Below are 16,390 nucleotides of genomic sequence, written 5' to 3'. Positions count from 1 at the left end.
TTTGTACTAGTATAAAGTGCATTGTAAATGACCTTTCTTTCAGTGTTACTTTCACTTCACGGCAGTATAAACTTCACATTTGAATGCTGGATTCTCGACTTCACTTTGCTCCCCTCTCTCCTTCCCCCTTGAACACAGGTAAGGGCGTCCCCCTTCCACTTAGCAGCTTTGTGCCTGGCACTGCTCACCTTCACTCTGATGTGCATACTGAAGACAGGGTGTGCAGGAAGCATTGCCACTCACCCTGCATCCCGGCATTGTGTCCCCCCTTCTTTTGTGCAGCCATATCCCCGGTTTTGCTCCAGTCCACTCCCTCCAATGCACATGCCGGAAGCATTGCCGCTCCGCCTCCATCCCGGCATTGTGTCCCCCCTTCATTTGTGCAGCTATGTCCCTGACTTTGCTCCAGTCCACTCCCTCCAATGCACATGCCGGAAGCATTGCCGCTCAACCTCCATCCTGAAAGCGGTGGCGGCATCTCTTCTCTACATACACCCGAGGGCATTCTTCCACATTGCGTCTTTAAGGGTTCACGATTGATGACCTCATCAATCGAGGACTCTTAAAGACGCAATGTGGAAGAATGCCCTCGGGTGTATGTAGAGAAGAGCCGCTGCTCCCGGGATGGAGGCTGAGCGGCAATGCTTCCTGCACTTCGGCTTGTGCATTGAAGGGAGTGGACTGGAGCAAAGCCAGGGACATGGTGGAACAGGGAACTGATTGCCGTGATGCAGGATGAGTGGCAATGCTTCCAGCACACCACGTCTTTAGTATGCACATCGGAGGGAGGGGAGCATTACGCCACTGAGCGGAACGGGGACGCCATTGCCTGTATTCAAGGAGGAGGGAGAGAGGGGAGTAAAGTGGAGCCGGGGACATCGCTTATTGTATACAGTGATCGGAGTGCAGCAGGGGGACACAATCTGTGGCGGCACATTCACACCATAAGATGCACCAACATTTTCCCCTTTGAGGGTCTTTGCGTCTTATGGTGTGAAAAATACGGTATCTGTAAAGAAAAGCTAACCCAAATAAAGCTTTCAGAGAAGAGATGTTACCTTGTTGTCACCAGTGAGGAGGAAGCACTCTGGCTGACATTCTCTTCAGTCGTTGAGCACACTGCTGGAGACTCTGGAGTGCTCACTGCTGGGACAATGCTGTAAAAAAGTGGAGAATGACTTAATGCAACCCCCTAAGACTAAGGGATTTAAAACCCAAAATATCAAGGCCAACAATAAAGATGGAAATCTTTACTTTTACATTAAAATAACTCTGATACTAAAATCATCCCTAAAAAAAAAAAAGCAAAACGCCTGCGTGCCTTAAGAATCACTAACCAGGGGTGTTGATAGGATCCTAAGAGATCGGGGGCACTTCAGCCAGAAAATGGATGTGACCACACACCAGAATGTGGGTGGAGCCAAATTTACATGAACTTAACGGTCTAAGTAGGCCTGCCCAGCAAAATGTTTCATGAAGCCCACTCTCCATTAAAGGGGCGCTATGGCGAAAAATTGTAACTTTTTTTTTTCTGAACTCAGTGTACCTACGTTACTGCACCCAAGAGAATTATTAGCTTCATTGAAGCACTCCCTTTATTGGGTATATTTCGCATCCTCGTTCGATTTTCCTTTTCTTTTTTTCTTTCCTTTATTGATAACTAATCTTTTGTACAGGGCATCAACAAAGTAACAACAAAACAAAAAAATTGTAACATATATGTACAAACATAGACAAATAAGAAGTACATTTTTTTTCCAGAGTAAAATGATCCCTTAAATTGCTTTTCTCCTATGTTGCTGTCCCTTACAGTAGGTAGTAGAAATCTGACAGAAGCGACAGGTTTTGGACTAGTCCATCTCTTCATAGGGGATTCTCAGGGATTTATTTATTTATTTTCAAAAGCACTTAGTGAATGGCAGTTGCTATGTCCAACTACCAAAAAACTGTGTAGCAAGCAGGGAGGCTGGTCAGCATCATTGTTTAAATCCTTTTTAGGGAATATCTTTATAAAGAATTAAGGACTTGCTGAGAATTCCCTATGAAGAGATGGACTAGTCCAAAACCTGTCGGTTCTGTCAGATTTCTACTGTCTACCTACTGTGAGTGACAGCAACATAGGAGAAAAGTAATTTATGGCTCATTGTACTTTGGAAAAACCGTACTTATATGTCTATGTTTGCACATATTTAAAATTTTACAATTTTCGCTGTAGTGCCCCTTTAATATATAAAAAAAAAATGCAGCATATCACATAAATAGGCCATGTCATCTAAACATAACTAGGCAGTTACCTGGCTTCTGGGCTGGCTGGTTTGGATTTCTGCCTGGTGGGCTGGCCTGCGGCCAGGTTATTTGGCAGTTCCCCCATAGCACTCCCTGACTAGTGGGACCCCCTCCCATGGGCCTTCCATTGAGGCACCACAACTCCCAGCATGCCCCTATAGAAGAACCACAGCATCCTGCATGCCAGCCATTGAGGCACCACAGCTGACTGCCTGTGGGACATCTGGGGCACGTGCCACTGATCTTTGGGGCTAGCAACGCCCCTATCACTAGTACAATACATCTCTCGCCTTCTGTTGCATTCACACCATATATCCCTAACTTTTTTACTGCTGGAGACTCTGGAGTGACCTCTGCTGGGACAATGCTGTAAATGATTGAATTTGATGAACATAATCACCACTGAAACAGGTAATTGTTTAATGTACATTTTAAATATAATCATGTGAAAACTGCATTCTCTCATCCCATGTAATACCAGCACTAGTTTATATGTGGTGTAATTCATGTGTGGAACGTACCTGAGATGGGAAAAAAAGAAAAAATATATACCTGAGGCTTCCTCCAGGCTGATCACTCACTCGCCGTCCTCTGCTGCCAGGATCGCCCACAATTGGCCCTAGAAAGTCCTCCAGTCGGTGCAGGCGAAGTCTGGCTGCACAGGCTCCCCCCTCGCAGGGAACTTACTGTGACGGGTGTGCACAGAACCGGGCCATGCATGCGCAGAACGCCCCACAGGACTTTCCAGGGACAATTGTGGTGGAGGAGAACGGTGAGGAAGTGATCAGCCTGGAGGAAGCCCCAGGTATGTATATATTTTTTCTTTTTGCCCATTTCAGGTTTAATTTAACCACAGCCGACCGCAGCCTGCAACAACCTGCATGTCATGTTATACCAGGTTAAAACAGATGTAATTTTTACCCCATCAAACTAGAATAGTGTAGTGCAGGAGAAACATCTTTTGTTCTGTTCTCTCTGCTCAGCTGCCTGGGGGGTAGAAAAGCTTGTTCCGCCTGAGAAGCTATCTCAGCCTATCATAGTGAGTAGCAGGAGAGAGAGGCTGTCCCTATTGGCTCTCTGCTCCTGTCAGTCATGGGGATAGCCACAAGGAAAGGCATTCAAAGCTGGTTTTATATAGACAGATAAGAGCTACCAGTAATTAGAGAACATGTTCTTGGGCTTTAAAGGGACACTTAAGTCAAACAAAAAAAATGAGTTTTACTCACCTAGGGCTTCCAATAGCCCCCTGCAGCTGTCCGGTGCCCTCGCCATCTCTCTCCGATCCTCCTAGCCCCGCCGGCAGCCACTTCCTGTTTCGGTGACAGGAGCTGACAGGCTGGGGACGCGATTGATTCTTCGCGTTCCCAGACACATTAGCACCCTCTATGCTGCTATATGGTATATGATATATGCTATAGCAGCATAGATGGCGCTATTGTGGCCAGGAACGCGAAGAATCACTCGCGTCCCCATCCTGTCAGCTCCTGTCACCAAAACAGGAAGTGGCTGCCGGCGGGGCCAGGAGGATCGGAGGGAGATGGCGAGGGCACCGGACAGCTGCAGGGGGTTATTGAAAGCCCCAGGTGAATAAAACGCATTTTTTTTTACTTAAGTGTCCCTTTAATACATGCTCTCATCTTCATGAATTGACATTTGCTGACATGTGAGGTAATTACTACACAAGTCGGTAATTCACCTCACTAATTGGTAATTTCAGCTTGCCATGCAGTAACAGCCTTGATATTTTAATAAATGCTCCGTAAACGCAGCTGTTTTCAGCATTACCGAATCCAGTAATGCTTGATGAATTGATGCCATAGGGTATACAGTAGAGAAACATGATATTAAAATATATGGTCTCTCCTGACAACATTGATTGTGCTCCTCTGTGTGCAGGAGCATCACCCCTTCCAGAGACCTAACTACAGATCATGGGGTCCTCTAAACTTTGATACCCCCCACTTAATGCTTCTCCCTCGAGATTAAAGGGGTTCTGTAGCATTTTTAAAAACAAAAAAAGTTTCACTTAAAAATAAACCACAAAATCCAGGCTCCTCACCTCAAGCTAGGACATTTAAACACTTGCAGATGTAATAGGGAGGTGCTGGAAGGGGTGTGGCAAGCAAAACAGCAAAGTCAAAATGAACTTCCGCACACTCATGGAAATCCATTCACAAAAATCATGCAGCAATCAATGCTGTCCCTACAGCGAACTTAAAAGCTGTGATCTTCGTTACAAAAATAAAGTCTCTTGCGTAATCACATACACCGCGTAGAAGTAGCCCAGTGTCGTATGTGTCCTAACTCTGGCCCTGTAACATGCATAGCTCAAACATGCACGCATTTAGCGCATCAAAACCTATCTAGGAATAGGAGCATATATCCTTACCGTCCTTCCTGGGACAGATAGTGCATCTAACTAATCCTGCAAGGGAGCTGCTAGTACCAACATATAATAATACAATAACATTTCTATAGCGCTTTTCTCCCATAGGACTCAAAGCGCTTAGGCTCTCTCAGATTCAGTAATTGGTAGTAGGAGAAGAGGGAGGGTAGGGAGAAGAGAGAGAGAGCACTAGATAAAATCCTAGCCACAAGGATCAAATACAATAAAAAAAAAATCCAGACTCCTCACCTCGAGATGGGACATTTAAACAAAAAACATAAAAAAAACAACAACACAACAGTCCCTACGGGGTACTTACCGCTGCAGGGGGGAGCCTCTAAATACTAATGAGGCTTCCCACATCCTTATAAGACTCAATAATTCAGCAGTCTACCCCGAAAATACAGCCGACAAGGATGCAAGCTGTTGCGCAGGCGCAGTAGCACCTGCAATATTTACCTACCACCATCCTGCACGAGTCGCCTGTTCAGTAGAGTGGACCCGATCGGGCTCGGCTATTTCTATCTGAACCTGTGTGCAGGATCGCGGTAGGTAGATATTTACCTCACCACTATTCGGGGGCTGCCAGCGCTGGATCCCGGAGGGTTAAGAGGACGAAGGAAGCCTCATTAGGATCCAGAGTAAAGAAAAGCTAACCCAAATAAAGCTTTCAGAGAAGAGATGTTACCTTGTTGTCACCAGTGAGGAGGAAGCACTCTGGCTGACATTCTCTTCAGTCGTTGAGCACACTGCTGGAGACTCTGGAGTGCTAACTGCTGGGACAATGCTGTAAAAAGTGGAGAACGTTAGAATATATGATTATCTCTCCTGACAACACTGATTGCTCTCCTCAGAGTGCAGAAGTGTCACCCACTCCTCAGACATATATACAGATCATGGGGCACTCAAAACTGATACTCTCACTTAATGCAACGCCCTAAGACTAAGGGATTTAAAACCCAAAATATCAAGGCCAACAATAATGATGGAAATCTTTACTTTTACATTAAAATAACTGATACTAAAATCATCCCTAAAAAGAAAAAAAAAGCTAAACACCTACTTGCCCTAAGAATCACTAACCAGGGGTGTTGATAGGATCCCAAGAGATCCGGGGCACTTCAGCCAGAAAATGGGTGTGGTCACACACTTAACAGCGGTCTAAAACCTGTCGGTTCTGTCAGATTTCTACTACCTACTGTAAGTGAAAGCAACATAGGAGAAAAGTAATTTAGGGCTCATTTTACTCTGGAAAATGTACCGTACTTCTTATTTGTCTATGTTTGCACATATTTTATAATTTTTCGCAATAGTGCCCCTTTAAGTGTAAAAGAGCCCTTAGGCTTACCTATACTGGTAATTAAATATTGCACGATATAGTAAGTGATTGGATGAGCTGTTTACCTGATTTGATTGTTAAATTTATTCATGTTTACCCCTGCTTGTAACTGGTTTTAATGGTTTTTAACAGTTAACTACTTTTTTGTTGTACCAATAAACCTTGTTTTTGATACATTTACATGGGATGTTACAATTTTTCATCCAACATTTTGCTGGGCAGGCCTACTTAGACCGCTGTTAAGTTCATGTAAATTTGGCTCCACCCACATTCTGGTGTGTGACCACACCCATTTTCTGGCTGAAGTTCCCCATATCTCTTGGGATCCTATCAACGCCCCTGGTTAGTGATTCTTAGGGCAAGTAGGCGTTGCAGGCGCAGTTGCGTTCGTCTAGTAAGATGAATAAATTGGAAGTGGCCCGTGGCGGGGGACATGAGAATCCTTGAGTGACAGCATGGGACAGGACATTTGCAGAGGGCCGGTGGAAGCCCCAGGTAAGTGACACTTTGTTTCTTTAAAAACACTACAGAACCCCTTTAAGGGCTGAGGGTTGTGTGCTGGGCTGTGATTTTTGCCTGACTTTACCTCCGACTGAAACATCTCAGTAAAGAAACGTTACAACAAATATGGCTTTTAGGCAAGAGAGGTTACCTTACTGTCTCCGGAGAGGGGGGATCACTTTGGCTGACTTTCTCTTCAGCCATTGAGCACACTGCTGGAAACTCTGGAGTACCCTCTGCTGGGACATTGCTGTAAATAGGATAAAAAGTGGAGAACATCATGCAAGAATATAGGATTAGCTCTCCTGACAACACTGATTATTCTTCTCTGAATGTTGGGACATCACCTATTCCAGCCAGGGACATAATTACCCATCATAGTCCCTCAAAACTTTCATACTCCCACTAAGGCTATGGTTACAGTGGGCATTGCGTTGTGTTTCCTGGGATAACAGGAACACAATGTAAAGCAAAAGAGTGCCGTATCAGTACATTGCTTTGTATGCAGTGAAGCATACATTCAATAAAAAGCATGTTTCACTCTCACTGTTGACGTACGCATCTTTCGGTAATGCACTGCATGCGGTGCATTACAATGTCGCATGCCGCAACGCACCCACTGTTTTGTGAACATTAAACAGGTGGTGCATTGCAGTGTGGCAAGCCGTGTTACAAAGCGGCTGTTATGCTGCAAGGCACCACTGTGAACCTTGCCTTAAAGCATCCTGCCATGACCAATGGTCTTTAAAGGGAATCTGTAAGAAAAAAAAAACAGTCCCTACAGGGTACTTACCTCTGCAGGGGGAAGCCTCTGAATACTAATGAGGCTTCCCCCATCCTCATAAGACTCAATAATCCAGCGGTTTACCCCGAAAATACAGCCGACAAGGATGCAAGCTGTTGCGCAGGCGCAGTAGCACCTGCAATATTTACCTACCACCATCCTGCACGAGTCGCCTGTGTCTGTTCAGTAGAGTGGACCCGATCGGGCTCGGCTATTTCTATCTGAGCCTGTGTGCAGGATCGCGGTAGGTAGATATTTACCGCACCGCTGTTCGGGGGCTGCCAGCGCTGGATCCTGGAGGGTTAAGAGGACGGAGGAAGCCTCATTAGAATCCAGAGGCTTCCTTCTCCCGAGATAAGTACCATTCATTTTTTATTTATTTTTTTTACAGGTTTTCTTTAACCTAAAACCATTATTTAACCATTATAGCCAATGATAATCGGAATCTTCACTTTTACACTAAAATAACCCTGATACTAACAGTATCCCTTGTTGAAATATCCCAGTAAAGAAAAATTTGAACAAATATGGCCCTTGGAGCTGGTTTCACACGGGCTTCTGTCGAGCTTCTGCTCAGCGTCTTGTTCAAACGCCGTCTTTTTTCAAGAACGCCAGCATTTAACAGCTAAGCTATTAATGTGTTTTGAAGGCTTTTAATGGTTTTCAGTGCGTAGTGTTTGAGAGCGTTGCGTTTTCTGGGCTTTTGGATGCTTTTGTAGGAAAGGCCTTGGATTTGTGTCTGCAGGAAGCGGAAATACAGGCTTTAGTTGGCTCTCATTGGCTTTTGCTGGCATTCAAACGCAACGCTAGCAACAGCAAACTACTTCTAGAAGCTGCATGATGCTATTGAGACAAGACGAGACACTCGGATCTACTGACAGGCTTCCATGAAAGCCTGCAAAGATCCTACTAAACGCTCCCATTCACTTGCATGGGACGGCACACGATCCGTAAAAGCGCCGCTTTTGGCCATCGCTCAAAACACCAGGTTTAATGCCCGCAAAAGCGTCTGTGTGAACCAGCCCTCAGGGATCGTTCACACTACAAGAGCTTTTTTAAGTGCTTTGAGAATTTAAAAGCTCTTGCTAATGTTATCCTATGTGTGTGTTCACACTGGAGCAAGATCTTTTAAACTTTCTAGTGCTTAAAAAGCTCTTGTAGTGTGAATCAGACATTAGTCTAGCTTGCTTCCACAGGTCAATAATTGGTGTCGGCTTTTGAAGCAGGAGCATCCCTCTAGACTCACCAATTATTGACCTGTGGAAGCAAGCTAGACTAATGAACCATATTGTATAGTGTGTTGATAAAGATCATCATTTGGGGAAGTAAAAAAGTGTGACTTCTTTGGAGAGAGGACCAACACATTTTGAACAGTTTTTTTATAATTTTATTAGAGTTTGGGTGCCCCCTTGTCCAACATTATTATACTAGTAAAAAAAGCCGGCCCATTAAAACATGGGCGTTAGGCTACGGGCACTCCGCACCCCCAGCAATGCGAGCACAGGTGCGTCCTGCTCGCCCGTCCTCCACCGATATCTGCAGTATATGCACACAGGGAGATGTTGCTTGCTTGGCAGTTGGAAAAGGCTGTTATTTCCCACAATGCAATGAGGTTCACAGACAGCAAACTGTCAAGTCTGGAAGCAGGGAAACAAGGACAGGATGCAGAGACACAGGGGTTTTATTATATAGGATATTATATTCATTTCAGTTGGGAGGCTGATATTTTATAGTTTTTATGATACTAGAAATATTCTTTTTCTGGACAGTGACTGGATTCTTCTACCCAAGTGGGACTGGGATTTTCCCGCACTTCCTGGTGATTGCTGCTTTTGGGCATCTCCAGTTTTTATCCCATTGTCCACAATCACTATATTGGGCTCTTCAAGTCCGTGTGCTGAATCTTCAGGACATCCTCTCAGTATCTGCAGTACATGATATGTAGGCTGTTGCAGTCTTTAAAGAGACTCTGTAACATGAAAAAGATCCCCTGGGGGGTACTCACCTCGGGTGGGGGAAGCCTCCGGATCCTAATGAGGCTTCCCACGCCGTCCTCTGTCCCACGGGGGTCTCGCTGCAGCCCTCTGAACAGCCGGCGACAGGCCCGACTGTAATTTCAATATTTACCTTTGCTGGCTCCAGCGGGGGCGCTGTGGCTGCTTTCCTCTCCGAACTACACGGAAATACCCGATCTCAGTTGGGTCCGCTCTACTGCGCAGGCGCCGGAAACTTGCGCCTGCGCAGTAGAGCAGACCCGACGGCGATCGGGTATTTCCGTGTAGTTCGGAGCCGACAGCCGTCAGAGCGCCTGCGCAGGAGCCAGGAAGGTAAATATTACATCACGGCTGCGCGGAGGGCTGCAGCGAGACCCCCGTGGGACAGAGGACGGCGTGGGAAGCCTCATTAGGATCCCCCACCCGAGGTGAGTACCCCCCAGGGGATCTTTTTCATGTTACAGAGTCTCTTTAAAGACTGCAACAGCCTACATATCATGTACTGCAGATACTGAGAGGATGTCCTGAAGATTCAGCACACGGACTTGAAGAGCCCAATATAGTGATTGTGGACAATGGGATAAAAACTGGAGATGCCCAAAAGCAGCAATCACCAGGAAGTGCGGGAAAATCCCAGTCCCACTTGGGTAGAAGAATCCAGTCACTGTCCAGAAAAAGAATATTTCTAGTATCATAAAAACTATAAAATATCAGCCTCCCAACTGAAATGAATATAATATCCTATATAATAAAACCCCTGTGTCTCTGCATCCTGTCCTTGTTTCCCTGCTTCCAGACTTGACAGTTTGCTGTCTGTGAACCTCATTGCATTGTGGGAAATAACAGCCTTTTCCAACTGCCAAGCAAGCAACATCTCCCTGTGTGCATATACTGCAGATATCGGTGGAGGACGGGCGAGCAGGACGCACCTGTGCGCGCACGCACGCACGCACGCACGCACGCACGCACGCACGCACGCACGCACGCACGCACACACACACACACACACACACACACACACACACACACACACACACACACTGTACCTGATGCCTAACCCCATTTCTCCGCACAATCTACCTGTCTGTGTCTGATGCCTAACCTTAAAGGAGTTATCAGGCTTTTTTTTTTTTATGAAAATACGTACTACTTACCCAGGGCTCGTCCAGCCCCAAGCTCCCAGCATGTCCCTTGCCACAGCTCTGCAGTCAGCTGTTCGCTGCCGCTGCCTCCCAGCCCCCGGCGATGACGTCAGGCCGACTGCGCCTGTGCGAGCGGCGCTGTCAATCACTGCCACATGGACCAGAGCGTACTGTGCAGACGCAGAACTACTGCGCCTGCGCAGTACACTCCGGTCCACGTGCCGGTGATTGACAGTGCTGCTCGCACAGGCGCAGTACAGGCCGACATCCAGGTCGGACTGGTGCCATCGCCGGGGACTGGGAGGCAGCGGCAGCGAATGGCTGACTGCAGTGCCTAACTGCCTGCCTCCCCCCTCCCCTGCCGCCAATCACACCACAAGAAGAAAAAACGTTCCCCCTCAGGCCAGGGTCAGAATGGGGATGATTATCACACAAAAAAAACCTCAGAGGGCACTGGCCTGGGCAGAGAATTGAATTTGACAGCAGTAGCAGGCAGGCAGCAAAGTGTGAGTAACTCAGTGACAAGAAGGGAGAAGAAGTACAGAAACAAAATTTATAAAAACCACCTTCTCCTCTGGCAACCTGGACCCGACCTCCTCTATCCTCCTGTCTCCTCAGTCCTACACCTCCTCCTCCTCCACAGCAGCAAGCAGCTATAGGTGGCATCTCCGACTCCCAGCCCCCAGAGTGTCCGACTCCTCCAGCCAGGACAGCCAGCCAGCCACTCGTAGCCACAGCTCCAGGCCCCCCCAGCACAGAAAGCTGAGGAGTGAGACAGCTCACTCCGACGACACCTCAGGCACAGCAGCACAGGGGAGGACTGTGTCCGACTCCTCCAGCCAGCCACTCGTAGCCACAGCTCCAGGCGCCCAGCCCCCTCAGCACAGAAAGCTGAAGAGTGAGACAGCTCACTCCGATGACACCGCAGGCACAGCAGCACGTTGCGGGCGGCAATGGCTCCAGGCGGGGGGCGGAGTCAAGCAGGGTCAACCCACCGGGCCGGAGAGGACCTAAGCTATTTGTGTCCTTGTGCCGCTCACATCCACCGCAGGCGCAGCCACGCACAAGGGCACACCACGGCCGGCCGCCTCAGCCCCTTCTCTGATTGGATACTTCAACTTGCCGGGAAATATCGCGCGAGGTTGCGATCCCCACTGCGAACCTGTCACCTGTGGTATGTCTGCTGCCACTGCGTATAGCAGCGGCTGGCCCTAATTAGTTAAGATTTGGGCGGCCCGGGGGGCAATTGCCCCCCGTCCCCCTGGGCCAGTCCTCCCCTGACCACCGTCTTCAGAGAAGTGCAGGCTCACCTCTTCTTCAGCTGCTTTGCCTAAATTATTTCTGTGTAACAAAACAAACCAGGAAACAGTTGCTTCAGCTTCAGTATTGTAGTACATTGATGCTTCCTAAATCTGTAAATGATAAATCATCTTTTCTGGAAAGAAAGGTGTCCACATACAAAAAGTCGGGGTCAAATGACGGCTCAGCCTGCTGCCGCTGAAATTCCCGGCGACTTGATATACTATTTCCCCTCCGAGTTGTAGCAACCCAGGAAGGGGGGGAGGGGGGGGCAAGACATGTAATTCAGGGCCTGGCTGTCACTGGACCCTAATTACAGCTGTGTGCTCACAGACTATAGCCGTGCTGCTATCAGGCCGTCCCAGCACCGAAGTGACCTGCTTCACCATAAACCTGTGAAGACAGCTCAGTCATGCACACAACTGTTTATGGAGAGTGAAGATTAGAGAGAATGGAGACAACATAGTGGATTAAAAGCCCATGTGATATTGTTACTAGTAGTACATTTCAGCACAGATCTCCCACATTCATTTCTGATCAGATGAATCCAAACAATAGGCGTAAATGAAATAAAACATAAAGGCTTAACAGCTATTTTTAATAACTCATGTTGTAATGTTCATGCCTGTGCTGGCTGCCCAACGATATCCAGGTAGTTAGACTGCATATGGTACTCTGTGTCCTCTGCTCCTCATAGCGTTCCCCCTCTGGGCAAACACTTTTTGCTATAGACTCTGAAAAGCATACATATGGGGTGCTCTGACTCAAGTCTGACTGGGTTTACGACAGGCTTGTTTCAGGGTTGAGATTCAGATACTACTGATGTCAATAAAGGGGAGGAGCAGCGGGTGGAAGTTCACGCCCCCAGCCCCCCACAGGTAAAGGGAACCTAAACTGAGAGGGATATGGATTTTTCCCTTTAAAATAATACTAGTTGCCTGACTCTCCTGCTGATCTTGTGTCTCTAATACTTTTAGCCACAGCCATTCAACAAGCATGCAGATCAGGTGCTCTGACTGAAGACGGAATGGATTAGATGCATGCTTGTTTGAGGTGTGTGATTCCGCCACTACTGCTAAAGAGATCAGAAAGGCTGCCAGGCAACTGCCATTATTTAAAAGTATACATCCATACCCCTCTCAGTTAAGGTTCTCTTTAACCACTTGAGGACCCACCCTTTACCCCCCCCCCCCCCCCCCCCCCCTTAAGGACCAGCATTGAATTATGTGATCTGTGCTGGGTGGGCTCTACAGCCCCCAGCACAGATCAAACACCAGGCAGAGAGATCAGATCACCCCCCTTTTTTCCCCACTAGGGGGATGATGTGCTGGGGGGGTCCGATCTCTCCTGCCTGCGTGTGGCTGGCGGGGGGGGGGGGGCACCTCAAAGCCCCTCTCCTACCTGGCCCCCTGGTGATCGGGGCTGCACAGGACGCTATCCGTCCTGTGCAGCCTGTGACAGGACGTCCCCTGTCACATGGCGGCGATCCCCGGCCGCTGATTGGCCGGGGATCGCCGATCTGCCTTACGGCGCTGCTGCGCAGCAGCGCCGTACAATGTAAACAAAGTGGATTATTTCCGCTTGTGTTTACATTTAGCCTGCGAGCCGCCATCGGAGCCCCCCGCCGTGATTTGAAAGGAAACAGCCACTCGCGCGAGCGGCTGCTTCCTGATTAATCAGCCTGCAGCTGGCGACGCAGTACTGCGTCGCTGGTCCTGCAGCTGCCACTTTGCCGACGCACGGCATAAGCGTGCGGTCGGCAAGTGGTTAAATTTCTCAGCCGCTCTACACATCGCGTGGAAGTTTTGCCTCGGAAGAAGCTTGCCTTGAGTGAAACGGTCGTCAGGCACCCACCGCCCGCTCATCCTGCAGTTACATTGCACACTTAAAGAGACACTGAAGCGAAAAAAAAAATATGATATAATGAATTGGTTGTGTACTATGAATAATTACTAGAAGATTAGCAGCAAAGACATTATTCTCATACTTTTATTTTCAGGTATATTGTGTTTTTTCTAACATTGCATCACTCTATAATATGTGCACATTACACAACACTCAGCATTCAAAATGAGTCTTTCAGAGCAGTCTGTGAAGTAATGACCTCTCCTCTAGCAGAGGAAAAGTAAACAGTTAACTTACAGTTGAGATAATAAAAGTCAGATAACAGCCCTCTCCACGACTAACTTAGTCGGAGAGCTTAATGGCTTTTTTGCATAGAGATAACAACTGGAGTTTCTCAACTCTTCCTGTACTGGAAACAATTAGACTGATGTATCTGATCTTAATGTTTTTTTCTTAGCTGTACTACACATACAAATCATAATATCATTTTTTTTTTTCGCTTCAGTGTCTCTTTAACACAGTATGTTTACACCTATGTACAGCTGAAGAATAAAAGCTATTCAAATGCTCTCTCCTTTATCGTATATATAAAACTAGCCAACCCGCGTCGTAGCATACGCCGCATCTATCTATCTAATAGAGTACGTGCCTCAACCTTGAAGCAAGAAGAAGTAGGCTTTCCATGAGAAAATGTATGCGTGCTCAAACACCAAGTTTAACCCTAGCAAGTCTGGCTTTGCAAATCCGGCCTAATTGGCTATTCATGAGGCAATGCTCATGCAAATATGCATTTGCTTTCGCATGCCAAACTATGCAGGGTCCAAAAACCAATACCGCAAAGCGATCGCCCTGCGGGTATTAGTTCATGCTACATTAGCACTATCCAGGAGCGCCACGGGGAGGATTCCGAATGCCCCCATACAACTGGGGGACTGCGGGGTCCCAGGCTCTCTTACTGCCTGGGAACCACAGCGGCACCCCGGAGGGGGAGGCTGGGTGTCGCAGCTGCACCCCCCCCCCCCCCCCCCCCAAGTGTGGTCATGCACATTAACTTGGGGGCACCACATGAGAAAGGAGTGAAGCATGGGTCACCCCGAGCTTTAGAGCTCAGGGCTGGCTCACATACAACACTCCGGGGTGGGGGGAGGACAGGCGCAGACAACTCACTCCAGGGCTCACACCACCAGAGCAAGCCATCCACCACCTTCTCCAAAGGATACAACTGCAAAAAATGCTTTCCATGAGAAAAATTTTGCATGCTCAAACACCAAGTTTAACCCTAGCAAGTCTGGCTTTCCAAATCTGGCCTAATTGGCTATTCATGAGGCAATGCTCATGCAAATATGCATTTGCTTTCGCATGCCAAACTATGCAGGGTCAAAAAACCAATACTGCAAAGTGCTCTCTCGCTGCCTGGGAACCACAGCGGCACCCCGGAGTGGGAGGCTGGGTGGCGCAGCCGCCCCCCCCCCCCCCCCCCCCAAGCGTGGCCAGCGCTGGGGAGAGCCGTCCGCACCCACCTCCTAATATTAAAAACAGCCACTTACCTTAACATCCATTGGGTTCTGCTACATGCGCATTAATTTTCTCATGGAAAGCATTTTGTGCAGTTTGTATCCTTTGGAGGCAGGTGGTGGATGGCTTGCTCCGGTGGTGTGAACCCTGGAGTGAGTGCGCCTGTCCTCCCCCCCCCCCTCTGGAGTGCTGTATGTGAGCCAGCCCTGAGCTCTAAAGCTCGGGGTGACCCATGCTTCTCTCCTTTCTCATGTGGTGCCCCCAAATTAATGCGCATGTAGCAGAACGCAATGGACGTTAAGGTAACACAGTGAAGATGAAATCCGCACACTCGCTGGTATAGTCCAAGGGTTTTTATTTGAATCCAACTTGCAAATACAGAAATTAGGCTGACATGTTTCGGATAAGATCCTTACTCATAGCCTGAAACACTGACATCTTGGTGGAGCATATATACTGTCAGGACCGCCCATATCTGAGGTATGTGTCTCGCCACATTACTAATATTATCCGTTTTCCACGAGGCCCCATTAAAATGTTCAGAGATCCTTTGTCTTAAACAACGTGTAGTGCAGCCAACATATTGCAGGCTGCAGATTGTACATGTGACCACGTAAACAACGGATTTTGTGTTACAATTGATAAATTGGCGTAAAGGGAAATTTCTCTGATTAGCCATGGATGAGACAGTACGTGAAGAATGATGGTAAGTACAATAATTACAGGAAGAGAAACCACACCTGTACGATCCGGTAGTGGACAACCAAGTATGTCGCACCGGAACAGCAGAGGACTGGAAGAGGCTGGGGGAGAGGGTGGATCCCAGGAATGGGGCCTTTCTGTAGGCGAACCTACAACCTGGTTGGAGTACTTGTTGTAGCTTATCATCCGCATATAGCACAGGGATATATTTCTTGATGACCTGCACCACCCTGTCATACTGTTGGCTATATGTAGTTATGAAGTTGATAGAGCCATCATTGGACTTCTGGACCCGTGTACTATCGGTGGACATATTTTTGCAGACTCTGATCTGTGCCTTTAAATTTAAGTCAGGGCTTTCCTCCCATGGGCGGAGGAATACACGCCCTTATGGGCGGTCCTGACAGTATATATGCTCCACCAAGATGTCAGTGTTTCAGGCTATGAGTAAGGATCTTATCCGAAACATGTCAGCCTAATTTCTGTATTTGCAAGTTGGATTCAAATAAAAACCCTTGGACTATACCAGCGAGTGTGCGGATTTCATCTTCACTGTGTTCCTGTCTTGCTGTCTGGCATCCAGCACCTTGCCTAAAG

General features: G+C 47.7%; 1 protein-coding gene across 1 annotated transcript in view; it reads right to left on the bottom strand.

The window, feature by feature from the left end:
• The window catches only part of LOC137504243 (protocadherin Fat 4-like), a 162,106-nt gene that overhangs the window by 7,193 nt on the left and 138,523 nt on the right, over positions 1–16,390 (bottom strand). The window contains exons 37-39 of the mRNA XM_068232389.1: positions 6,664–6,762; positions 5,361–5,459; positions 1,059–1,157 (exon numbers count right to left, since the gene is read on the bottom strand). Of these exons, the coding sequence (XP_068088490.1) occupies positions 1,059–1,157; positions 5,361–5,459; positions 6,664–6,762 (297 nt within the window). The remainder of the gene's footprint in view (positions 1–1,058; positions 1,158–5,360; positions 5,460–6,663; positions 6,763–16,390) is intronic.

This window comes from Hyperolius riggenbachi, chromosome 4 (assembly GCF_040937935.1).
Source record: "Hyperolius riggenbachi isolate aHypRig1 chromosome 4, aHypRig1.pri, whole genome shotgun sequence".
NCBI lineage: Eukaryota > Metazoa > Chordata > Amphibia > Anura > Hyperoliidae > Hyperolius > Hyperolius riggenbachi.
This window is presented reverse-complemented; position numbering and strand designations above follow the sequence as displayed.